The sequence below is a fragment of the Salmo trutta genome, chromosome 14, assembly GCF_901001165.1.
Source record: "Salmo trutta chromosome 14, fSalTru1.1, whole genome shotgun sequence".
In the NCBI taxonomy this organism is placed as follows: Eukaryota; Metazoa; Chordata; class Actinopteri; order Salmoniformes; family Salmonidae; genus Salmo; species Salmo trutta.
Genome location: NC_042970.1, coordinates 19,520,490 through 19,547,899, shown reverse-complemented (window position 1 = coordinate 19,547,899; position 27,410 = coordinate 19,520,490). Strand labels below are relative to the sequence as shown.

Genomic DNA, 27,410 nt, shown 5'->3' with positions numbered 1-27,410 from the left:
TGGTGTAACTGAGTCAGGTTTGTAGGCCTCCTTGCTCACACACGCTTTTTAAGTTCTGCCCACAAATGTTCTATGGGATTGAGGTCAGGGCTTTGTGATGGCCACTCCAATACCTTGACTTTGTTGTCCTTAAGCCATTTTGCCACAACTTTGGAAGTATGCTTAGGGTCATTGTCCATTTGGAAGACCCATTTGAGACCAGCTTTAACTTCCTGACTGATGTCTTGAGATGTTGCTTCAATATATCCACATAATTTTCTTCCCTCATGAAGCCATCTATTTTGTGAAGTGCACCAGTCCCTCCTTCAGCAAAGCACCCCCACAACATGATGCTGCCACCCCCATGCTTCACGGTTGGGATGGTATTCTTTGGCTTGCAAGACTCCCCCTTTTCCTCCAAACATAACGATGGTCATTATGGCCAACCAAAAAGTACGATCTTTGTCTCCATGTGCAGTTGCAAACCGTAGTCTGGCTTTTTTATAGCCGTTTTGGAGTAATGGCATCTTCCTTGCTGAGCGGCCTTTCAAGTTATGTCGATATAGGACTCGTTTTACTGTGGATATAGATAATTTTGTACCTGTTTCCTCCAGCATCTTCACAAGGTCCTTTGCTGTTGTTCTGGGATTGATTTGCACTTTTCGCACCAAAGTACGTTCATCTCTAGGAGACAGAACGCATATCCTTCCTGAGCGGTATGACGGCTGCGTCGTCCCATGGTATTTATACTTGCGTAGTATTGTTTGTACAGATGAATGTGGTACCTTCAGGCGTTTGGAAATTGCTCCCAAGTATGAACCAGACTTGTGGAGGTCTACACATTTTTTTCTGTGATTTATTTAGATTTTCCCATGATGTCAAGCAAAGAGGCACTGAGATTGAAGGTAGGCCTTGAAATACATCCACAGGTACACCTCCAATTGACTCAAATGATGTCAATTAGCCTATCAGAAGCTTCTAAAACCATGACATAATTTTCTGGATTTTTCCAAGCTGTTTAAAGGCACAGTCAACTTAGTGTATGTAAACTTCTGACCCACTGGAATTGTGATACAGTGAATTATAAGTGAAATAATCTGTCTGTAAACAATTTTTTGAAAAATTACTTGTGTCATGCACAAAGTAGATGTCCTTACCGACTTGCCAAAACTATAGTTTGTTAACAAGAAATTTGTGGAGTGGTTGAAAAACAAGTTTTAATGACTCCAATCTAAGTGTATGTAAACTTCTGACTTCAACTTGCCCATTCACCTTCTGAATGGCACTCATACACAATCTATGTCTCAATTGTCTCAAGGCTTAAAAATCTTTCTTCAAACTGTCTCCTCGCCTTAATCTATAGTAATTGAAGTGGACTTAACAGGTGACATCAATAAAGGATCACAGCGTTCACCTGGATTCACCTGGTCAGTCTATGTCATGGAAAGAGCAGACGTTACTAATCTTTTGTATACTCATTTTATATTGTATATCTAGGGTTGCAAAAAGAGGGTATATTACTGGAAACTTTTAAGTTTACCAGTAAACTACAAGAAATTTGTTAACTTTCAATGCGTTTTGGGAATTTTATCAGATGACTTCAGATTATCACAGGTCTGTAATTATATTTGGCCCTCTGTGTGGCCTTAACACATGTAAAATATATAAAATAAGATGATTTTAAAATATAAAATAGAACTAAAACATTATCCTAAATATCAACCATTGACTTAGTGAATACCATATGAGGGATTCAGCATGAAATATTTTTTACACATTTATTTATTTTACTATGTCAAAATGTCTTTGTAAATGTTTTGGCACCAAACATGTGGCAGTTGTGAAAAAATCTATATTTGGAAGAGTTAATAAAAAATAATGCCATTGTTGATTAGATGCTTTTTTCATTAATTAGGCCATTTTCTCTTGAACTATCCACTAGAAAGTCATTGACAATATAGACACAGATAAAAAAAAAAAAAAGAATACTATATATGAATACATTTTTATAAAAGTTAAAATTACCAAAATTACAGAAGATTCCGGTAACTTTTCTAAATTACTGGTAGCTTTGCAACCCTATTAATGTTTAGAATTGATCAAATGAGCTACAATTTAAACATCAATCAAATCTTTACAATTGCTTGCTCAGGGAAAAAAATATGTTTTCATCACATTTTGTCATTCATTTAATGCAGTAAAATATCTGATGTACACTTATTTGATTTAATTTCACCACTAACATGCTAATACCCTTCGGTTTTGGGGGGGACAAAGCCTTACACATTAATGTAACTCAAGTGACATCAAATGTGTTAGCTAGCTAAGGCTTCACTTGGTATACATATGCTTATTTGACTTGTGTTTCTCTCAAATAAGCCACTCTTTGTTTCACTCTCTGTGTGCACAAATCAAGTCTATAATAAAATGTAATATAATTAATTTTGGGGACTTTCCATACCAGGGAGTTCCAATTTAACTTCCTTAAAAACACAGTCAGGTCTACCATTTGCCTTGTTGAATGTGTGAGGGCCAAACAGAGAACACATAATTTACTTAGAATTAACCATAGAGATCCTATTAAATTACTAGAACCCTCAAAGTTCCAGAATGGTTTAAAAATGGCAGCCATATTGGTCAGGGAGTAATCCAAACCAGTCTAATTGGAGTGAATGGCAGTAGAGGCATAATCCGGATTCTACTTATGCAGGAATATAAAAGTAAGGCATGTGATGTGGGTATTATACAACTTTTCGACATAAATAGCCTCTAAAATATATGTAAACTGACCATAAATGTGACTCTTTTCCAGTGGTGGAAAAAGTACTCAATTGTCATACTTGAGTAAAAGTAAAAATGCCTTAATAGAAAATGAAAGTCACCCAGTAAAAAACTACTTGAGTAAAAGTCTAAAAGTATTTGATTTTAAATATACTTAAGTGTCAAAAGTAAATGCAATTGCTAAAATGTACTTAAGTATCAAAAGTACAAGTATACATCATTTCAAATTCCTTATATTAAGCAAAGCAGACAGCCACATTTTCTAGTTTTTATTTCTTTCCGGATAGCCAGAGGCACGCTCCAACTCGGACAAAATTTAAAAATGAAGCATGTGTTAAGTGAGTCCGCCAGATCAGAGGCAGTAGGGATGACCATTTTCTTGTCCTGCTGAGCATTCAAAGTGTAACAAGTACTTTTGGGTGTCAGGGAAAATGTATGGAGTAAAAAGTACATTATTTTCTTTAGGAGTGTAGTGAAATTAAAGTAAAAGTAGTCAAAAATATGAATAGTATTGTAAAGTACAGATACCCCCAAAAACAACTTAAGTAGTACTTTAAAGTATTTTTACTTAATTAAGTTCTTTATACCTCTGCTCGTTTCAGGAAAGTGGGCATATGTCGCGCGTCACTACTTCACAGGTGAGCCATTTGAAAGTCATTTTTATTTTATTTGATCAAAATGCCTTCTGGAAATTGTAAACTTTCATGTGCCTTAATAACAAATATGTATGCCATCTGTAAATGCGAATACAATTGTTTAATTATGAGCCTAGTTGGTTTAGCCACAGAAAAAGTAAGCAACCTTCCTGCTAGCCATGATTGGCTGAAATAATGAGTGGGCTGGACATGCCGAGAGATGAGTTCGGATTGGTCTGCCATGTAGCATGCTTCTGTCTATTTGAGCTGGTCAGTAAAAAATATATATTGCGTAGTAGAACAACATAAGTGTTGCTCTCCACTTTCTGGAGGACTGAGTTTTGAAATCAGTGAAATTAGAGTATGATAGCTAAGGAGATGGAGAAAACACCTGTCTCCGAATTACATCTTCAAACTAAGGGCAACCATGGCATCCGTGACAGAGAGGGAGAAGCGTGCATCCATGTATACGGATAAGATAGCCTAGCTAGCTGCATTTTCAGATATTACACGTTTCTAATTTTGTCAGAAAGTCGTTTTCATTTCAAGTTAAAATGTACTGTTAGCTAGCTAGCTAACGTTAGCTGGCTGGCTCTCTTGCTAACTTTACGTGTATGATTTGTGTAGTAATATTATACATATCTCAGAGCCATTTCCTTTGCTAGTTATAGCCTAATGTTAGCTAGCTAATATTGAACCTGGTTGGTTAGATACCAGCAGATTCATGCAGGGTAGTAACGTCATGAGTTTAGATTATGGTTCATTGTTTAGCTTGCTAGCTACATGTCTTAACAAAAGACTCCACTATGCAAGTATCTATTTCAATAGAATGTTTATGATGTCACTGCGACAGATGTTGATAGATGTAGCCGGTAAATTCACTCTGGCAAATCTACTCCAATTTCACAGCACTCTCATCTGAGTGTGCCAGAGCGCAGAATAACTGACAAATTTACGAACGCTCAACACCCGTGAATATGGCCTGTATCAGTAAACATTGGCAAAAAAGCGTAATTAAATTGTTGACAGCAGCACAGTTGCAGTCACCAATGCTCTGGATAACATAAAAACAGCCTAACCAGCTCTGCTAGGGTGAATAAAATGGTCAGTGAGCTGTTCTCTCAGCAAGCTAGCCAAAGTTAGCCAGTTAGCTTGGGTGTGTAACTCGGCTACTCAGGAACATTCACTGTCTTCTTGGTAAGCAGCTCCCGTGTAGATTTGGCCTTGTGTTTTAGGTTATTGTCCTGCTGAATGGTGAATTAATCTCGCAGTGTCTGGTGGAAAGCCGACTTGACCATGTTTTCCTCTATGATTTGGCCTGTGCTTAGCTCCATTCCCTTTCTTTTTTATCCTGAAAATCTCCCCAGTTCTTAACAATTACAAGCATACCCATAACATGATGCAGCCGCCACTATGCTTGAAAATATATCCATCTAGCAATAGGTGTCGTCCTTTGCGAGGCATTGGAAAACCTCCCTGGTCTTTGTGGATAAATCTGTGTTTGAAATTCACTGCTCGACTGAGGGACCTCCAGATAATTGTATGTGTGGGGTACAGAGATGAGGTAGTCATTCAAAAATCATGTTAAACACTATTATTGCACTTATTATGTGACTTGTTAAAAACATTTTTCTCCTGAAGTTATTTAGGCTTGCCATAACAAAGGGGTTAAATACTTATTGACTGAAGACATTTCAGCTTCTCATTTTTAAATGATTTGTAAAAATGTTTAAAATTAAAAAAAAAAAAACATAATTCCACTTTGACATTATGGGATATTGTGTGTAGGCCAGTGACAGAAAATCTCAATTTAATCCAGCTAATTATTAGAATCAGATGCGCTAGATTAGGGTTGGAGCGAAAACCTACAGGACGGTAGCTCTCCAGGAACAGGGTTGGATATCCCTGTGTTAGTGTAATAGGTTTAATACTGTATAATAGGCTAATTCTATTGATCCCTTTTCCCTTCTTACTCTGCTGGTTACCCTAACAAACATAACAGTGTCAGATGCTGCTTGTTTTAGTGAAGATGCCTCAGATGCAGAGAGGAGAGATTGAAGATTGGAGAGATCAGGGGGTGTAAAAGAAGTCAGACAACTCTGACAATGACTGGGACTGACGTCAATGGCAGAAGGATTTAGCTGAAATGTCGGGTTGAAGGTGTAAATTGATGGTGCTTGACTCAAGTCTGCCAGAATCTGTGGCCCTCATTATTATTGCGGCCCACCCCTCGCTTCTCCGAGATGCATCCTCATCGTGATTTGAACGATTTGTTATTATTTAAGATTCATGAGTTTATGAAAAATTATCTACTTTGATAGACAATTCATTGTATTTAAAATTACAATAGAGAAAATAGACAAAAAATATATATATATATTTTTTTTACGCCACCAATCAAATGGACACTTTTTCATAGGAGGGCAAAAGGGCAGGTGCTTCAGCACCCCACACTCTTAGAAAAAAAGGTACTATCTAGAACCTAAAAGGGTTCTTCGGCTGTCCCCATAGGAGAACCATTTGAAGAACCCTTTTTGGTTCCAGGTAGAACCCTTTTGGGTTCAATGTAGAACCCTTTCCACCGAGGGTTCTACATGGAACCTAAAATGGTTCTACCTGGAACCAAAAAGGGTTCTACCTGGAACCAAAAAGGGTTCTACCTGGATCCAAAAATGGTTCTCCTATGGGGACAGCCAAAGAACCCTTTTGAAACCCTTTTTTTCTAAGAGTGTTGGGCTCTATCTGTGCATTTATTTGCCTGATATTAGTACCTGTTGCATTTACAACTTGTCTAAGTCCGGTTATCAACTGATTTCAGCCCGTGCCTCTTTCCTTATATTTGTAAAAAAATTCAGTGCTCCTCCCTGGTGTATAGCCTACAGTAAACATTACAATACTACAGCTATCAATCAGTCAATACCTCTCAATATTACAGAGGAATCACAGGAATAAACTGACTGCTTCTAAATATGGAAAAGAGAAAATCTACTGGGCATTTCCATGTAAAAACCCCCATGAGCACAAACATATGAAGTTCATAGGAGCACAGTTTGGAGTCAAATGAAACCTAAGTGTATATAAACATTAAGGACACATTCCTAATATTGAGTTGCACCCCCACCCCCTTTTGTCATGGAAAGAGCAGGTGTCCTTAATGTTTTGTACAGTGTTTATTAAGGCATCCTAAAAATTAGGAATAAGCAAAGGCTTTGATTTCTGGCCAAAGAGCTGGAAAAGATGTCTTAGAAAACATCTAGCAAAAAAAGTCTTAAAAGGTATTATCAACATTTATATTTAGTTTTACAGAAATTATTTGTCTTCTGTAAGTTTAAGAAATATTGCCTAATGTCTTGTCATTCTGTTACCAAAAAGTTGGAATACCTGCTACTGTCCTCCCTTGGCATACTGTTACGTTCAGCTCATAACTGTTTTTTTCTCTCTTTCTGTCGCATGGTGGTCAAAGCAAGAGTGTGAAAACAGTTGAGACAACTTTTCCCTCTCTCTCTCTCTCTCCATTTAATGTCACCTCTCCCGGCTCTTACTGACCCCTACCCATGAGTCCCCTCTCTTTCCATTTACTGTAACCAGCCCTCTCACCCACTGAGCACCGACCGACACCGGACGTCTATGGACGTTGAAAAGTAGATGAAATGTGGTCAGTCCAAATCTATACCAATCATAGACGTCTGTTTCACAAGTTTGGACAGCACAGTACAGTAGTGCACAGTACAGTACAGAAAACTTGAGTATGGGTCAGTGCAATACAGTAAGGTACTGTAATGTACAGTAAAGAGTTTAATACAGTAGAGCACACTAGAGTATATTACAGTATAATTTACTGTATTGTACTTTATTGTACTGAACTCTACTCTATCGTACTGTACTGAACTATACTCAATTGTACTGTACTTTACTGTACTGAACTATACTGTGCTGTGCTGTACTGGGATGTACTCTACTCTGCTGTGCTTTGCTGTACTCTACTCTACTCTACTCTGCTGTGCTCTACTGTGAGGTCCAAACTTGTGAAATATAGACGTCTATGATTGGTAGAGATTTGATGCGGCCCGGACCAACCAAATTTTGTCTTGTTTGGGGGAGAGCTAATTAGAATAATCACCAACATGTAGAATAATACCCAAACATGCAAAGGAGGACAATGCTTTTTTCTACCTTTGTGTACCTATTCAGGATACATCACCATGAAGAATATGACATTCATAATTATGCATTTTTGTATAGTATAGATCAGGGACCCATGATGTCATTCTGTTACCATCCATATGTTACCGAGTGTTGATCCACTTCACTTACTGTACTTCAATAATCAAAATAGATTTTTTCAAAGTCAAGGTGTCATATCATAGCTGTTTTTGGAAAACGTGGTCACATAAAAAACTGAGGGAGATTTTACTGTCATTCTGTTACCAAACTGCACTGTTGTTCGAGTAAATGTGTTTCTGTAACATTTTTGGTGGAAATTGTTTGAAGTAGTCCTTGTGCATAGTGTTGTATGGTTTAACTTGGCAATCAATGGTTTTTGTTTGGCATACGTTTAAAGTGAAGTGAGTCTCAGCGTCATTCTGTTACCGTGGAATTGCCCTACTGCACAAGGTCTGCACAAGGTGCACACAGTGTACATACAGTTTTATGCGTGGAGAGTATGAGTGGCAGCCAGTCACTTCAGGGCCTTGAGACAGTGAAAGGGTTGCAGCAATCCTCCAGGCGAGCAAACACATTCTTTCACCCCTCCATCTCCTCCAGCACTAGGCCACTACATACCAATGTTATTGTGCACTGTCTGAACCTGACCCCAAACAAGCCAAGGCTGTGTGAATGGGTCTGTCTGGAGTTCCCTTCAGCAAAAACACAAGTGCGTAGACACATACACACACACCATACAAAACAGTCCCTCCTTTAGCTACATGCATATGCACTCTCTCACCTTACAAAATAGCATTACGCTATCAATTAGCCTTACTACAGACCCAACAGTAAACAGAAGCACAATGTTGCCTGAACAGGAGTGTGCTGGGGAGCACCTGCACTGTAGCCTGTGTCTGTTGTGAGCACAGCTGCATGGATGGAAAATTCCCTTTGTTTCAGTGGTGTAGTCTGAGAAGTGGGGGGTGAGAGTGGCGACTGCAGTGGGCCACAGGTTGGTCCTGGATCCGACAAACAGCAGGACAGGGGAATCACACAGAGACATGTACTCATTCTGAGAGGAGGAAAGGAGTGCTCTGTGCATGCTTCACTTCCTGAACGTCCAAAATCACACAGTGCTGCTGTCCTGCATGTTATCAAGTACATTCTGTATTGGATGTCTGCATACTATAATATACTAGAGACGCACCCCCAATAGACACAGTATACTAGTTTCCTATGCTAGCATACTGCTGAATGTAGAATTAGACCCTTGTTTGTCTGCACTCAATTTCAATCAAAAGTGCCAGGCTAATCTTGGACGAGAGGGGAGCAGAGACATAACGTACAGCAAGATTGCTTAATTCTGCACTTTTCCTTCTGTGTCAAGAGTCAGTTTAACTGCCCAGCCCCCCAAACCAGTGTGTTTGGGGGGCTGGGTGTTTACAAGTGAAAACACTTCCAGTAAGTCTCAGACCGCGTGCGGTCAACGCTGACATAAGTTAATCTTCAAAATGGTTAAATGGAAATGAAAGAAGTGCATTTTTCATTATTAAAACCACAAGGGCCATGACAGAGAAACAGGAAGCTGTGTGGTTTTGACAGCAACAGAAACGTCACAGGCAAGCCACTACATCTACTATTCTTCTATGCAAATTAAAGACACAGTTCACATTTCAAACTAGACCTAACAAACAAATAGTAACAGTGTGCAAAACACAACAAAAAAACTCCTCACTCTCCCTTCTTCTGAAATGACTCTAATGCATTTTCTTATTAATGCGATTCAGAGTTCAAATCACGATGCGGATGCATCTTGGAGCAGTGAGCGTGGGCCGCAATAATAATGAGGGAAACAGATTCTGGTGGACCGGAGTCAAGCATCATCAATTTACACCTTCAATCCGACATTTCAGCTAAAGCCTTCTGCCATTGACGTCAGTCCCAGTCATTGTCAGAGTTGTCTGACTTCTTTTACACCCCCTGATCTCTTCAATCCCCTCTGTGCATCTGAGGCATCTTCACTACAACAAGCAGCATCTGACACTGTTATGCGTGTTAGGGTAACCAGCAGAGTAAGAAGGGAAAATGGATCAATAGAATTAGCCTATTATACAGTATTAAACCTATTACACGATAACACACATCTTCACTACAACAAGCAGAATCCGACACTGTTATGTTTGTTAGGGTAACCAGCAGAGTAAGGGAAAATGGATCAATAGAATTAGCCTATTATACAGTATTAAACCTATTACACGATAACACAGGGCTCTCCAACCCTGTTCCTGGAGAGCTACCATCCTGTAGGTTTTCGCTCCAACCCTAATCTAGCGCATCTGATTCTAATAATTAGCTGGTTGATAAGATGAATCAGGTTAGTTACAACTGGAGTGGGAACAGGGTTAGAGAGCCCTGCACTAAATTTGGGCGGAAGGTAGCATAGTGGTTGGAGCGTTGGGCCAGTAACCGGAAGGTTGCTAGATCAAATCCCCGAGCTGACAAAGGTAAAAATCTGTCGTTCAGCCCCTGAACAAGGCAGCTAACCCACTGTTCCTAGGCCGTCATTGTAAATAAGAATTTGTTCTTTACTGACTTGCCTGGTTAAATAAAAAATGAAATGAACATATGTGACTAGTTTCAAGCTAGGTGTATGTCACATGAGAGTATGCCATCTGTAAATTCGAATAAAATTGTTAAATTATGAGCCTAGTTGGTTTAGCCTCAGAAAAGACTTCCCGCTAGCCATGATTGGCTGAGATAATGTATGGGCCGGACATGCCGAGTGATGAGTTCGGATTGGTCTGCCATGTAGCATGCTTCTGTCTATAACATGAGCTGCTCAGTATGGGTAGATAATCCTTGCTACTGTGAATTTTTTTAAAGATATAACAATAGCCATGGAGAACTGCAAAAGTGTTGCTACTGCTAGTAGTATGGGTTGGGATTATGGTTCATTGTTTACCTAGCTAGCGAAAAGACTCCACTAAGACAGATGACTACATGATCCATCAAGTTAGCCAGGTGTGTCTGGGGAGGATTACGGAAATCTATTGTACATATCGAGATAATAGTGACTCATCCATTCTTTCACATGACTCATCAATTTAGACAAGTGTCTCTGGGTAAGCATCATCTAATAAATTAAACAGTATTTGTATCTGGACACTTTCTATTTTTGATATAGTGTGTGTTTACCAGAGACGGTAATGTGAAGAACAACATGACCTGCACCAAAGTCAGATTAGGATATAGGCCAAGGACAAGATAACGTTTTTTTTCTTGTCCAAGATGGCGTAGCAGCAAGACATGTTTGTTTTTGTCCCGTGTAAAAATTCTGCTTTTTTTTACTTTTCTATATACATATATTTTAATCTCTTTTTCCATTTTCAAATTAAATATACTTAAATATATATCCTGCAACCCGCCTCACCCAACGTGGTATGGATCTGCAGTTTATTTTTGTTGACCTTATAACTGGAACCTCCAACAGAAGCTAGCCTTCAGAAGCTGGCCAGTTAATTAGCTACTATCTATTTAGTCATTGTTAGCCACTGCTAGCAGTCTTTACCTTTAGCACTGTCACCAGCCGCTTTAGCCTGGATAGCCCGGATAATATCTGTCTGTCTGCACAGCGCGATATCAGCCCTGAGCATATTGGACTGCTTTTTTCCCCCACTACATCACCGGATTCCTCCCGCATACCCTGGACCATTACACTGGATCATCGCAGCTAGCTAGCTGCTACCGAGTGGCTGCCGTGGCTAACGCCCTTGTCCAGAAGCAAGCACCAGTTAGCCTCGAGCTAGGCCCATTCCCCCGGCTAGGAAACGAAGTACACCAACTACAATACCTCTCTTACCAATTGGCTTGGAACCTTTTGACGACACGAAGCCCTGCCGATCCATCACGACTGGTCTGCTGGCGTAATTCGGCCGATGTGCTCTCAACCGGCCTCTGTGTCGTTGATGTCGGTGAGGACCCAGCTACTAGCCCCGGCCCGCTAACTCTCTGAGCGCCGTGTCTCCCACTAGCCTAGCATAGTGATGACTGCCAAGCGGCTACCGGTTTCGTCCATTGCTGCTTATTGGACCCTATGATCACTCGGCTACACAGCTAATGGCTACTGGACTGTTCATTAACACGGTACTTCATTTTGTTTATCTGTCGGCCCCAGCCTCGAACTCAGGCCCTGTGTGTAGCTAACTGACCCTCTCTGCCCATTCATCTCCATTTACCCATTGTTGTTGTCTTAGCTGTTTACCCGTTGTTTTCTTAGCCCTCCCAATCAACACCTGTGATTGCTTTATGCCTCCCTCTAATGTCAATATGCCTTGTATACTGTTGTTTAGGGTAGCTCTCATTGTTTTGTTTTACTGCGGAGCCCCTAGTCCCGCTCTATATGCCTCGGTTAGCTCCCTTGCCCCACCTCCCACACATGCGGAGACCACACCTAGCTTAACTGGCGCTTCCAAAGATGCAGCCTCTCTCGTCGTCCCTCAATGCCTAGGTTTACCTCCACTGTACTCGCACCCTACCATGCCCTTGTCTGTGCATTATGCCCTGACTCTATCCTACCACAACCAGAAGTCTGCTCCTTTTACACTCTGTTCCGAACGCACTAGACGACCAGTTCGTTTACCCTTTAGCCGTATCCTTTACCCTTATCCTACTCCTCCCCTTTCCTCTGGTGATGTAGAGGTTAACACAGGCCCTGTGTGTCCCCAGGCACTCTCATTTGTTGACTTCTATAACCGGAAAAGCCTTGGGTTCATGCATGATAACATCAGAAGCATCCTCCATAAGTTTGCTTTATTCACTGCTTTAGCAACTTCCGCCAACCCTGATGTCCTAGCCATGTCTGAATCCTGGCTTAGGAAGGCCACCAAAAATTCTGAAATTTCCATCCCCAATTACAACATTTTCCATCAAGTTAGAACTGCTAAAGGGGGCGGAGTTGCAATCTACTGTAGAGATAGCCTGCAGAGTTCTGTCCTACTATCCAGGTCTATGCCCAAACAGCTCGAGCTACAACTTTTAAAAATCCATCTCTCCAGAAATAAGTCTCTCACTGTTTCCGCTTGTTATAGACCCCCCTCAGCTCCCAGCTGTGCCCTGGAAACCATATGTGAATTGATTTCCCTCCCGATCAATCGTCAGAGTTCGTACAGTTAGGTGACCTAAACTGGGATATGCTTAACACCCCGGCCTTCCTACAATCTAAGCTAGATGCCCTCAATCTCACACAAATTAAAGGAACCTACCTGGTACAACCCCAAATCCATAAACATGGGCACCCTCATAGATATCATCCTGACCAACTTGCCCTCTAAAAACACCTCTGCTGTTTTCAACCAGGATCTCAGCGATCACTGCCTCATTGCCTGCGTCTGTTATGGGTCCGCTGTCAAACGACCACACCTCATCACTATCAAACGCTCCCTAAAACATTTCTGCAAGCAGGCCTTTCTAATCGACCTGGCCCGGGTATCCTGGAGGGATATTGACCTAATCCCGTCAGTAGAGGATGCCTGGTTGCTTTTTAAAAGTGCTTTCCTCACCATCTTAAATAAGCATGCCCCTTTCAAAAAATGTAGAACTAAGAACAGATATAGCCCTTGGTTCACTCAAGACTTGACTGCCCTTGACCAGCACAAAAACATCCTGTGGCGCAGTGCCCTAGCTTCGAATAGTCCCCGCGATATGCAACTTTTCAGGGAAGTCAGGAACTAATATACACAGTCAGTTAGGAAAGCAAATGCTAGCTTTTTCAAACAGAAATTTGCATCCTGCAGCACTAATTCTAATTCTAATTTTGGGACACTGTAAAGTCCATGGAGAATAAGAGCACCTCCTCTCAGCTGCCCACTGTACTGAGGCTAGGAAACACTGTCACCACCGATAAATCCACGAGAATTTCAATAAGCATTTCTCTACAGCTTGCCACGCTTTCCACCTGGCTACCCCAACCCCGGCCAACAGCTCTGCACCCCCCGCAGCAACTGGCCCAAGCCCCCCTCCCCCGCTTCTCCTTCCCCCAAATCCAGACAGCGGATGTCCTGAAAGCAGCAGAATCTGGATCCCTACAAATCAGCTGGGCTAGACAATCTGGACCCTCTCTTCCTAAAATTATCCGCCGCCATTGTCCAAACCCCTAATACTAGTCTGTTCAACCTCTCTTTCATATCGTCAGTGATTCCTAAAGATTGGAAATCGGCCGCGGTCATCCCCCTCTTCAAAGGGGGAGACACTCTAGACCCAAACTGTTATAGATCTATATCCATCCTGCCCTGCCTTTCTAAAGTCTTCGAAAGCCAAGTGAACAAACAGATCACCGACCATCTCGAATCCCACCGTACCTTCTCCGCTATGCAATCCGGTTTCCGAGCTGGTCACGGGTGTACCTCGGCCACGCTCAAGGTCCTAACCGACATCATAAACACCATCGATAAAAAAACAGTACTGTGCAGCCGTCTTCACCGACCTGACCAAGGCTTTCAACTCTGTCAATCACCGTATTCTTATCGGCAGACTCAACAGCCTTGTTTTCTCTAATGACTGCCGCGCCTGGTTCACTAACTACTTCTCAGTGTGTCAAATTGGAGGGCCTGTTGTCCGGACCTCTGGCAGTCTCTATGGAGGTGCCACAGGGTTCAATTCTCGGGTTGACTCTTTTCTCTGTATATATCAATGATGTCGCTCTTGCTGCGGGTGATTCTTTGATCCACCTCTATGCAGACGACACCATTCTGTATACATCTGGCCCTTCTTTGGACACTGTGGTAACAAACCTCCAAACGAGCTTTAATACCATACAACACTCCTTTCATGGCCTCCAACTGCTCTTAAATGCTAGTAAAACTAAATGCATGCTCTTCAACCGATTGCTGCCCGCACGCGCCCGCCCGCCTAGCATCACTACTCTGGACGATTCTGACTTGGAATATGTGGACAACTATAAATACCTAGGTGTCTGGCTAGACTGTAAACTCTCCTTCCAGACTCATTTTAAGCATCTGAAATCCAAAATTAAATCTAGAATCGGCTTCTTATTTCGCAACAAAGCCTCCTTCACTCATGCTGCCAAACAGCATAAATCGTAAATCTGACTATCCTGCCGATCCTTGACTTCGGCGATGTCATTTACAAAATAGCCTCCAACACCCTACTCAGCAAATTGGATGCTGTCTATCACAGTGCCATCTGTTTTGTCACCAAAGCCCCATATACACCCACCATTGCGACCTGTACGCTCTCGTTGGCTGGTCCTCGCTACATATTCGTATTCCAAACCCACTGGCTCCAGGTCATCTATAAGTCTTTGCTAGTTAAAGCTCCGCCTTATCTCAGCTCACTGGTCACCATAGCAACACCCACCCGTAGCACGCGCTCCAGCAGGTATATTTCACTGGTCATCCCAAATGCCAACACCTGCTTTGGCTGCCTTTCCTTCCAGTTCTCTGCTGCCACCGACTGGAACGAATTGCAAATATCGCTGAAGTTGGAGACTTATATCTCCCTCACTAACTTCAAGCATCGGCTGTCAGGGCAGCTTACCGATCGCTGCAGCTGTACACGGCCCATCTGTAAATAGCCCATCCAACCAACTACCTACCTCATCCGCATATTTGTTTTTGTTTTTCTGCTCTTTTGCACACCAGTATTTCTACTTGCACATCCTCATCTGCACATCTATCACTCCAGTGTTAATTGCTAAATTGTAATTACTTCGCCACTATGGCCTATTTATTGCCTTACATCCTTACTTCATTTGCACACAACTGTATACAAATGTTCTATTGTGTTATTGACTGTATGTTTATTTATCCCATGTGTAACTCTGTGTTGTTGTTTTTGTCGCACTGCTTTGCTTTATCTTGGCCAGGTCGCACTTGTAGATGAGAAATTGTTCTCAACTGGCCTACCTTGTTTAATAAAGGTGAAATAATTAAAAAATACATTTCAAAAAGTGCATTTTTACTTGGAGTTTTTCCTTATTGTGGGCTACTGCTTTCACCAGTTTTAGTCTTGAAATCTTTGGTTGTTTACTACACTACCTTACTCACGCTGTTAACCACATGGCCTCACATGTGACTCCTTAAAGAGATGGGTGGGGCTTAAGAGGGTTCGAACAATGCTAAATGGGTGTAGACAAAGAGGACCTCTCCAGTAGGTGTAACAAAATATTCAAGGGACATTTTCTAAAAATTGGGGTTACAAGTTTATCAACTTTCAAAGAAGAATTACTTTCCCATTGTTCCTCAACTGCAGAACCATTTTGTAGCTCTGAGTCTCTATTTTTATCCAATGTAAAAAACATAATTTCAAATTTTGCAGCATAAGACCAAATCGAGGTGGTCAGTCACATGGAACATTTTTTCCCTACCATGTAAATTCAGGGATAAAAAGTTCAGTTGTGACTGATTCTTCCAATTCTCAGATTCTAAGCTCATAATTTAGTTATTGATAAAAGAGTTTTGATCCATTGATAGCCCAGAACATCAATGTAGACATGCATCAACTACTTGATGCTGAAGAACTAACAGCTTAGGTGTGAGTTCTCGATCCTCAGCTTCTTGCAGCAGAAGACCATGCCTGAGCTCTGCAATGAGTTGTGCTGCAGACAACTAATTTAGCTCCCAGTCCAGAGCAGGAGGCCCCAGATGATTAAACTTGTTGCATGGGTCCAGTTTTGATTTACTAGGTCAGTTGACGGGTCAGTGGGGTCTAACACACCATGTCACCTTAAATATTCCTGTGGGCCACCAACCACGTCTTGCCGGCAAGCTCCGTTTGGCTCAGTAGGGCCTAAAGCCAAGAGGGGGGTCAGTTAATCCCAAATTACGTGAGTCCTCACAAGACTTGCGTGCCTCAAACTGAGAGACAGAGGTTAGGAACTGGGCCAACTAGTGCCTGTTCAGAAACTGTGTCACAGACTAACACTAGCACAACCGTTATCACTGTTGAAGAAGGGGCTTTCCTTTGACAGTGATATTTCTCCATGACATTTAAGAAGCACACTTGAACAAAACTCATCAAGCAACAACAGTGTATTTTACGTCATTCTAAAAACTCGTGTTGACATTTTTTTCCTTCAGTTTAAAGGACAATTTATGTGTTTGAGATGCCTCCATGCCATTGGAGGAGTAGGTAATTCGGTATTCAGTGGTATACAGGTCTGCTTGGCACAGAAGACAGCATACATGGTGGGAGGAAGGGGTTTCCCACAGTACTCAGCAGGCGAGATGCACCAGGTTGAAGTAGGGTGAAACAGGGTAAACAGAGTTTGTGTATTTGTGTGTGTTTCTGTGAGGGGGGAATGACTAAAACAAGCCATCCCAGCAAACCAGGAACATTCCCAGAACATTAGCATCCCATTCAATTCTAGTTAGGGTTAAATCTAACATTAGGATGATAACATCCCAAAAACATTCAAATAATGTTTTAAATTAAATATCCTTTGAATGTTCTCATAAAATTCACTTAACCTGTTGGGGCTAGGGTCAGTATTTGCACGGCCGGATAAAAAAACGTACCCGATTTAACCTGTTTGGGCTAGGGGGCAGTATTGAGAATTTTGGAAGAAATATGTGCCCATTTTTAACTGCCTCCTACACCAACTCAGAAGCTAGAATATGCATATTATTGTTCAGGTTTGGATAGAAAACACCCTAAAGATTCTAAAACTGTTTGAATGGTGTCTGTGAGTATAACAGAACTCCTATGGCAGGCAAAAATCTGACAAGGTTTCATGCAGGAAGTGGCCTGTCTGACAAGGAGTCGTGCGTCTTGCATCTGTTTATTGAAAAGTAAGGATCTTAGCTGTAACGTGACAATTCCCAGGGCTCCAATAGGCTCTCAGAACCCGCGAAAAACCTGAAGGTTGACGAGGCAGCCTCTGGCTGAAACACATTATCGCCTTTGGTAAGTGGCGGATCAGAGGACCATTGAATGAGGCGCGTGCACGATTCGCCCCCATGGAGAAATTTAATTCGGCTGTTTAGCGCATTGCAGATTCCCGGTCGGAATATTATCGCTTTTCTACGAGATAAATGGCATAAAAATTGGTTTTAAACAGCGGTTGACATGCTTCGAAGTACGGTAATGGAATATTTAGAAATTTTTTGTCACGCCAATGCGCCATGCGCGAGACCCGGTTGGAATACAACGTCGCCCGGTTGGAATATTATCGCTATTTTAAGAGAAAAATAGCATAAAAATTGATTTTAAACAGCGTTTGACATGCTTCGAAGTACGGTAATGGAATATTTTGAATTTTTTTGTCACGAAATGCGCTCGCGCTTCACCCTTCGGATACTGACCTGAACGCACGAACAAAACGGAGGTATTTCAATATAACTATTAATTATTTGGAACCAAAACAACATTTGTTGTTGAAGTAGAAGTCCTGGGAGTGCATTCTGACGAAGAACAGCAAAGGTAATCCAATTTTTCTTAGAGTAAATCTGAGTTTGGTGAGGGCCAAACTTGGTGGGTGTCAAATTAGCTAGCCGTGATGGCCGGGCTATCTACTCAGAATATTGCAAAATGCGCTTTCGCCGAAAAGCTATTTTAAAATCTGACAACACGATTGCATAAAGGAGTTCTCTATCTATAATTCTTAAAATAATTATGTTTTTTGTGAACGTTAATCGTGAGTAATTTAGTAAATTCACCGGAAGTTTGCGGTGGGTATGCTAGTTCTGAACAAAACATGCTAATGTAAAAAGCTGTTTTTTGATATAAATATTAACTTTATTGAACAAAACATGCATGTATGATATAACATAATGTCCCAGGAGTGTCATCTGATGAAGATCATCAAAGGTTAGTGCTGCATTTAGCTGTTTTGGTTTTTGTGACATATATGCTTGCTTTGAAAATGGCTGTGTGATTATTTTTGGCAGGGTACTCTCCTGACATAATCTAATGTTTTGCTTTCGCTGTAAAGCCTTTTTGAAATCGGACAATGTGGTTAGATTAACGAGAGTCTTGTCTTTAAAATGGTGTAAAATAGTCATATGTTTGAGAAATTGAAGTTATAGCATTTTTGAGGTATTTGTATTTCGCGCCATGCGATTCCACTGGCTGTTGACTAGGTGGGATGCAAACGTCCCACCTTGCCCAGGGAGGTTAAATGTTGTTCACAACATCTGTAACAACCACCACAGAACATTTCACAAAAGTTCTCATTAGGTTTCCAGGTAACAGAGTCGTGGACTCGAGTCAGATGACTTTGTATAGAGTCTGACTCGGGACTTGACTTTGATTTGAGACCGATAATTTCAAGTTATCTGGCCAGGTTTTGTAATGTTTTGTGGCAGAGTCTAGATGGATTAAAGCCAATTTATGCTTCATCCGGAAATGTGGACGGAGGCTTTGTAAGGAGGTCGCAGAGCCTGTGGAGGCATGCAGAGGTCAAATCAAGCTCCATACCGCATTGGCTGTCTGCCTCTCAAATTTTGGAACAATGCAGAGGGCTCCACATTCAATGCGTTCTGGGTGTTAGGTAAGTGTCTGTCAGACCAATGATGTTATAACAAAATGAGGTGAAGGGATTGCTCACTCATCTTTCGAGTAAACTTCCGGAAGTGAATGAAGGGAATTGAATGATGGTATATGACACACCCCTTTCAGAATGCATACTGCAAACAGACCAAACTCATGTTGTCTCCTGTTCTTATCTTTGGTTGACGCGAAAAAACAAACATGGCGGCGCTGACAAACTACCCATTGTCGGATTACAGTACTTTAGATATTTAAAAAGTGTTTTACTCAATTATTTCGATCACTGCTGAGCTCGCCCGTGATGTGATGAATTGTAAATAGTAATTGCTATTAGCTAATTCATATTATAATTTATGTCAGCCGACAGCTAGCATAATATGACCGCTTGTGTTACATCAATTTTTCCTCAGTTATCGCTAGGACTAATATAGCCTACATTTTCCGGTTTGGATGATTGTATTATGCTGTAGCTACTTCTGAACATTGCATCCAAAAATAAACTGGTCACATTCAGGATATAACGTTGTAAGGACTGTGTTTGTGCAAAATGTTTCTGTGAAAAAACAGTGTGACCAGCCCAAACGCTGACTGTTGCTTCAATTGAAACTGGACGTTCTAAATAAGCGTTCTAATCACACCGGTTGTGATCATTCTACAGGGACCACTGTAGAATGATCACAACTGTGTGTTGGTATGTGTCAAAGGGTTGTGGGAACAGTCTGGTGAGAACATTGTGGGTACTTTGTGGGTACTACATTGTGGGTACTACAGTTTGCAAAACACAACAACTGTCCAGTCGTGTATAAGAATATTCCCAGAACACATTTTGTCTGTTCTTTAAGAGGTTCCCAGAATGTTTATTTAGGTTGTGGGAACAATGTGGGGATATGACATGAGATAGGTTTACAAAACACTAAAACTGTCCAGTTAATGTTGCAAGAATATTCTTTTGATATTCACAAATATTTCACAGAGCATTCCAACAATGTTGCATAATGTTCAACAATTTCCAAATAAGTCTGTTCTTATGACGTTCATAGCACATTTGTTTTAGGTTTAACATAATATTCCATTGACTTTCACACAATACACATTTGACCTCATCATGGAGGTCCTTTAACAAAAATATATTATATTTAATTTTCACCTAACATTGCTCCCGAGTGGTGCAGCGGTCTAAGGCACTGCATCTCAGTGCTAGAGGTGTCACTACAAACACTGGTTCAATTCCAGGCTGTATCACAACTGGCTGGGATTGAGAGTCCCATAGGGCGGCACACAATTGGCCCAGCGTCATCCGGGTTAGGGTTTGGCGGGGTAGGCTGTCATTGTAAGTAAGAATTTGTCCTTAACTGACTTGCATAGTTAAATAAAAGTTACCACAACATTCTCAGCATGCACATGTATTCCAATAAAGCATATTGGAATATATCCCTATTATGTTTCTCCATAGATTTATTGGCAATTTGCATTTGAGGACTGTATTGTAGGCCCTCTACAAGGTTATATAGACACACGTCATTTTAATTTCATTCATAGGAAACTTGAACAGCATTTAGATCATAAAAACACAACCATATTTTTGACACTTTACATGTTAAAAATCTGCATCTGAGGTTTGAACCTGCAATTTTTGGTTCCCAAGCCTGGTCTTTTATCCTCTGTACCACCAGGGAAGCTCTTTTATATCTTTTTCTCAGTATATAGAAATGGCAGCATGGTCATTCAGAAATGTCACGCTTCCTTTTTAGCCTTGTTGGGCATAACTAACCCAGGGATACACTGGTAACTGGGTTATTCACGATCACTTCCTCCATCCTCTTTATATGCTGCATACTTCTGAAGCCCATATTTACAATGTATCCAAGACTATGAGTGCTGATATAGGATCTTTTTTGATTTTCAGATCATGAAAAATAAGACAGGCGAGGACCATGTCAAGTGTCTCAAAGTAGGAACTATATTGGGTGCGTTTTTTAAAAAGTTGAACAGTCCATTTTTACATAATGTTTTATTTTTTACAGTTAGTCTAAATTCTGCATTTCTGACTAGATTCATAAATCTGGACGACATAAACACATCCTCTCTTTTAGCAGATTATATCTGAGACCACATTTCTTTTTTTTAATGAAACATAGTTAAAGAATATGAGATTGAACCTGCAATCTTCAGATCTGCTACCAGATCATTAACCCAATGTGCCACCAGGAGATACATAGAATACAGTGTTACAAGTACACAGCATATGAAGAGGATGGTAACATTTTAATAACTCAGAAATTGTTTTCTGATTGACCATATTAGACTGAAGCACACCCCCGGCCCCTGCACTATATCAAAGCTATCCCCTGGTGGCGCAGCTAGAATTTAATGTTAAACCTAAAACAAATATGCTATGAACATCAGTGAAAGCTCCTTAGAGGAGGAAGGAGAGGACCATCCTACTCAGTAAATCTCTTAAAATAAAAATGTTAAAACATTGAAAAACTAGACTAAATATATTCACGTCACCAAATCATTTATTAAAACACACTGTTTTGCAATGAAGGTCTACAGTAGCCTCAACAGCACTCTCTCTGTAGGGTAGCACCATGGTGTAGCCGGAGGACAGCTAGCTTTTGTCCTCCTCTTGGTACATTGACTTCAATACAAAACCTAGAAGTCTCTTGATTCTCACCCCCTTCCATAGACTTACACAGGAATTATGACAACTTCCGGAGGACGTCCTCCAAGCTATCAGAGAACTTGCAGCATGAACTGACATGTTGTCCACCCAATCAAAGGATCAGAAAATGAATATAGTTCTGAAAGCATAAGCTACAGCTAGCTAGCACTGCAGTGCATGTGGTGAGTAGTTGACTCAAAGAGAAAGACAATAGTTTAACAGTTTTGAACAAATTAATTTCTTCCTAAATGAAGGAGAAGCTAGAGAGAGAGAGAGTTATTTTTTTCACATTCAGTTTCACTTACTTAGTTAGCAAATGCAGCTGGCTAGTTTAGTTACTGAAACACCTGGCTCAAACAGAGGGATGCTATGTTAGCTAGCTGGCTATGACTATTCAACAAAACTTGAACTCTTCCAAGTCAAGGTAAGCTTTTGGTTTTATTAAATTATTGCCTGTAACGTTACTGATTGTAGTGGGTTTACAAACGCATTAGTTCTATTTGCTATGTTGACTAGGACATTACTTTAGCTAATATGGTGACATCAATGTAGGCTTTGTGTAGCGGTTTGGCTTGGAAAGTTTTTTTCACCTGGTCACATAAAGCTGATGTGTTGTTCATTTAAGTCTCCTGTCTCCTGTCCACGTATTTCAAGGCTGCGTTGAAACAATGACTGGTAAATGATCCAAGGCCAGCTCAGTTAATCTCTACCATTGTGACAATGAGTCGTCATAATGCTGCATCAAATGTACATGTTTTTAGGGGCATTGGCAAGCACAATGTAAGTAATTTAACTCATGTACCCCTAATTGCACCGAATACATCTGTTTATCCTCCAGCTATTCTAAGCAGTAATCATGAGCTTATAAACCAGAGTTACACTGTTAGCACAGGCGGTGTGCAATAGTAGGAAGAGCACTTTATGCACCTCACCCTGCACTTTCAGCTCCAATGTAAATAGTAAGTCTACCTCTGATAAGCTTCCCAGTAAAGCATTAAAAACAATCAAGCAACCCAGAAAAGTGCAAAAAATAGCCCATATTAACATTTGTAGCCTAAGAAACAAGGTCGATGAAGTCAATAACTTGCTTGTAACAGATGACATTCATATTCAAACTGTCTCTGATTCTCTCTTAATAAAACCTTTGTTGAGAAAGTGGTAGCAATACATGGGTATAACATCTACCGAAAATACAGAAATGCCAACGGAGGCGGTGCTGCGATCTATATTCAGAACCACATTCCTGTAAAGATTAGAGGCAATCTAATGTTAAACACTGTTGAAGTAATATGGCTACAGGTTCATCCGCCTCACCAAATGCCCATTCTTGTGGGAAGCTGCTATAGACCACCAAGTGCTAACAGTCAGTATCTAGGTAATATGGGTGAAATGTTTGATAATGTATGTGATATCAACAAAGAAGTATATTTTCTGGGTGATTTAAATATTGACTGGCTATCATCAAGCTGCCCACTCAAGAAAAAAATTATATCTGTAACCTGTGCCTGCAACCTGGTTCAGGTTGTCAGTCAACCTACCAGGGTAGTTAAAAACAGCACAGGAAATTAAATCATCAACATGTATTGATCACATTTTTACTAACACTGCAGATATTTGCTTTAAAGCAGTATCCAAATCCATAGGATGTTTTCATCACAATATAATAGTCATATCTAGGAAAACCAAAGTTCCAAAGGCTGGGCCTAATATAGTGTATAAGAGGTCATACAAGAAGTTTTGTAGTGATTCCTATGTTGATGATGTAAAGAATATCTGCTGGTCTGTGGTGTGTAAGGGGCGGCAGGTAGTCTAGTGGTTAGAGTGTTGGGCCAGTAACCGAAAGGTTGTTAGATCGAATCCCGAGCTGTCATTCCTAGGCTGTCATTGTAAATAAGTATATGTTCCTAACTGACTTGCCTAATTCAATAAAAGTTAAATAAATAGAGGAGCAACCAGACGCTGCACTTAATGCATTTATGAAACTACTTATTCCAGTTACTAATAAGCATGCACCCATTAAGAAAACGACTGTAAAAACTGTTGAATCCCTTTGGAATGATGAGGAATTGAAAAATTGTATGGTTGAGAGGAATGAGGCAAAAGGTATGGCAAATAAATCTGGCAGCCCAACTGATTTAGCAAACGTAATGCAAATTAAGAAATCATGTGACTAAACTAAATAAAAATAAACTACACTATGAAACAAAGATAAATTATATAAAGATTGATAGTAAAATGCTTAGGGGCACTTTAAATAACATTTTGGGAAAAGAAGCCAACTCGGCTCCTTCATTCATTGAACCAGATGGCTCATTCATCACAAAGCCCACTGATATTGCAAACTACTTTAATGACTTTTTCATTGGCAAGATAAGCAAACTTAGGGATAACATGCCAGCAACAAACGCTGACACTACACATCCAAGTATATTGGACCAAATTATGAAAGACAAGAATTGTACTTTTGAATTCCGTAAAGTCAGTGCGGAAGAGGTGAAATATTTTTTGTTTTCTATCAACAATGACAAGCCATCGGGGTCTGACAATCTAGATGGAAAATTACTGAGGATAATAGCAGACGATATTGCCACTCCTATTTGCCACATCTTCAATTTAAGCCTACTAGAGAGCATGTGCCCTCAGGCCTGGAGGGAAGCTAAAGTCATTCCGCTACCCAAGAATAGTAAAGCCCCCTTTACTGGCTCAAATTGCCGACCAATCAGCCTGTTACCAACCCTTAGTAAACTTCTGGGGAAAAATTGTGTTTGACCAGATACAATGCTATTTTACAGTAAACAAATTGACAACAGAATTTAAGCATGCTTATAGAAAAGGACACTCAACAAGCACAGCACTTACACAAATTACTGATGATTGGCTGAGAGAAATTGATGATAAAATGATTGTGGGGGCTGTCTTGTTAGACTCCAGTGCAGCTTTTGACATTATTGATCATAGTCTGCTGCTGGAAAAACGTATGTTTTATGGCTTTACACCCCCTGCTATAATGTGTATAAAGACTTACTTGTCTAACAGAACACAGAGGGTGTTCTTTAATGGAAGCCTATCAAATATAATCCAGTTGGAATCAGGAATTCCCCAGGGTAGCTGTTTAGGCCCCTTGCTTTTTTTCAAGTTTTACTAACAACATGCCACTGACTTTGAGAAAAGCCAGAGTTTCTGTGTATGTGGATGACTCAACACTATACACATCAGCTAATATAGTGACTGAAATGACTACAACACTCAACAAAGAGTTGCAGTTAGTTTCAGAGTGGGTGGCAACGAACAAGTTAGTTTTAGAAATATTTAGGGCTAAAAGCATTGTATTTGGAACAAAACACTCACTAAACCCTAAACCTCAACTAAATATTGTAATAAATAATGTTGAAATTGAGCAAGTTGAGATGACTAAACTGCTTGGAGTAACACTAGATTGTAAAACTGTCATGGTCAAAATATATTGATGCAGTAGTTGCTAAGATGGGGAGAAGTATGTCTATTATAAAGTGATGCTCTGCCTTCTTAACAACACTATCAGCAAAGCAGGTCATACAGGCCCTAGTTTTGTCACACCTGGACTACTGTTCAGTTGTGTGGTCAGGTGCCACAAAAAAGGACTTTGGAAAATTGCAATTGGCTCAGAACAGGGCAGCACGGCTGGCCCTTGGATGTACACAGAGAGCTAATATTAATAATATGCATGTCAATCTCTCCTGGCTCAAAGTGGAGGAGAGTGACTTCATCACTACTTTTATTTATGAGAGGTATTGACATGTTGAATGCACCGAGCTGTCTGTCTAAACTACTGGCACACAGCTTGGACACCCATTCATACCCCACAAGACATGACACAAGAGGTCTCTTCACAGTCCCCAAGTCCAGAACAGACTATGGGAGGCACACAATACTACATGGAACTCTATTCCACAAAAGCAGTACATTTAGATTTTAAAAAACAGAAAACAATCACCTTATGGAACACCGGGGACTGTGAAGCAACATACACATAGGCACAGACACATGCATACACACACACACGATAACATACACACTATACATACACATGGATTTAGTACTGTACATATGTGGTAGTGATGGAGTTTGGGCCTGATGGGACACAGTGTGTTGTGAAATCTGTGAATGTATTGTAATGTATAAACTGCCTTAATTTTGCTTGACCCCAGGAAGAGTAGCTGCTGCTTTGGCAGCAACTAATGGGGATCCATAATAAATACAAATACAATACAACTGGACAGTTTTAGCATTTTAGGAAACTCTCTCTTGTCATATACCCACAATGTTCCCACAACCTTAAGAAATGTTCTGGGAGCCTTTGAAGAACAGAAGAAATGTGTTCTGGGAACATTCTTGTAACATCAGGTGAATGTTTTTGCCCCCTAAAATAAACATGGTTGAATTTTCCACACAACTGTATAGTTTTATTGTTTTGGAACATATGTTTTGTGATGTCCCCACAATGTTCCCTCCAGACTGTTCCCACAACCTAATGAAACATTCTGTGAACCTTTAAAGAACAGGTGAAATGGGTTCTCGGAACCTTTCTTGCAACATCAGGTGAAAGTTTTATACAAACATTCTATAATTATCAGCACAACTGTACAGTTTTGTGTTATGAGAATATTTACCACAACCGAACGAATATTCTAGGAACTTACCCAGAACCAATTTTGGTTTGCTGGGATGGCTGCTTTCGGGGATTACCACATTTCATGCCAACGGAACATTGTCTGGATCTTAATTCTCCATGCCAACAGAACATTGTCTGGATCTTAATTCTCTATTCACAAAGCTTACAGATGTGATAATACTTTGGAGGGATTCAATGGTCACGAAGGCAGGGATTACACAACACAATGCCGCTGCTTTGGGCCAGCTGCCAATTAATGGTGAAAAACCTGGCCAGCCATAGCAATCAACTCTCCTCGACTCAGGACCCACATAACCCTAGGTTGAGTTAATTTAGATTAGTAGATGGTGGACTGGACCATCTGCAGCAAAGCAGTGGAGGAGGACCTTTAAAAAGTCTACAATGTATTGGCGCTTATGTGGTTTTCTGATTCTGAACATGTTTTTAGATTTATTCTCACCATGGAACAGAGATATTTTACTGCATGCCAAAATCTCTCTATCTAGTATATGAGCTGACCTGCATTCTGAGGAGACACATTTGATCAAAGCTCAGATATGTGAGCATAATACGCTTCTGATGAAGTCATGCAGAACTGCCAACTCCCTGTCAGAGATCTATTTATGACCACATACCTGCCTATCTTGATGTGTATTATCAAGAATTTCCTTCATAATAAGCTGTTTTGGCTGGTACTTTACAAGTTATAAGATATTTAGGTCATAATACGCGTAGTAGTCTAGTCGTACCCTGATCATCTCAGCGACGTAGCTCTCTGGTCCTGTGTACTCTGTGGAGTCCTTCACCTTCACCAGCACTATGAAAAACAGGTAGTGCCACATGTTGTGCTCCACCTTGATGTGCTCTTCAAATGTCACCGTCTTGTTGTCAAACTTGTCCCTTTCTAGGCCTGCACACGAGGGGACACACAAAAACAAATTGTCAAACACACATGCCGGAACATAAATGCATGGCAGTTACTTAATCTGTAAACAAACAAATGCATGTGTGGCAATAATGACTCATTCATTATCAGTCTGGTGGATTT

The 27,410-nt window shown here is 40.6% G+C and overlaps 1 protein-coding gene across 13 annotated transcripts in view; it reads right to left on the bottom strand.

The window, feature by feature from the left end:
* LOC115207563 (inositol 1,4,5-trisphosphate receptor type 1) overlaps nucleotides 1–27,410 on the bottom strand; it is a 161,159-nt gene that overhangs the window by 4,274 nt on the left and 129,475 nt on the right. For all 13 annotated transcript variants that reach the window (XM_029774752.1, XM_029774753.1, XM_029774756.1 and 10 more), the window contains one exon: nucleotides 27,112–27,272. In XM_029774752.1, coding sequence (XP_029630612.1) covers nucleotides 27,112–27,272 — 161 coding nt within the window. The remainder of the gene's footprint in view (nucleotides 1–27,111; nucleotides 27,273–27,410) is intronic.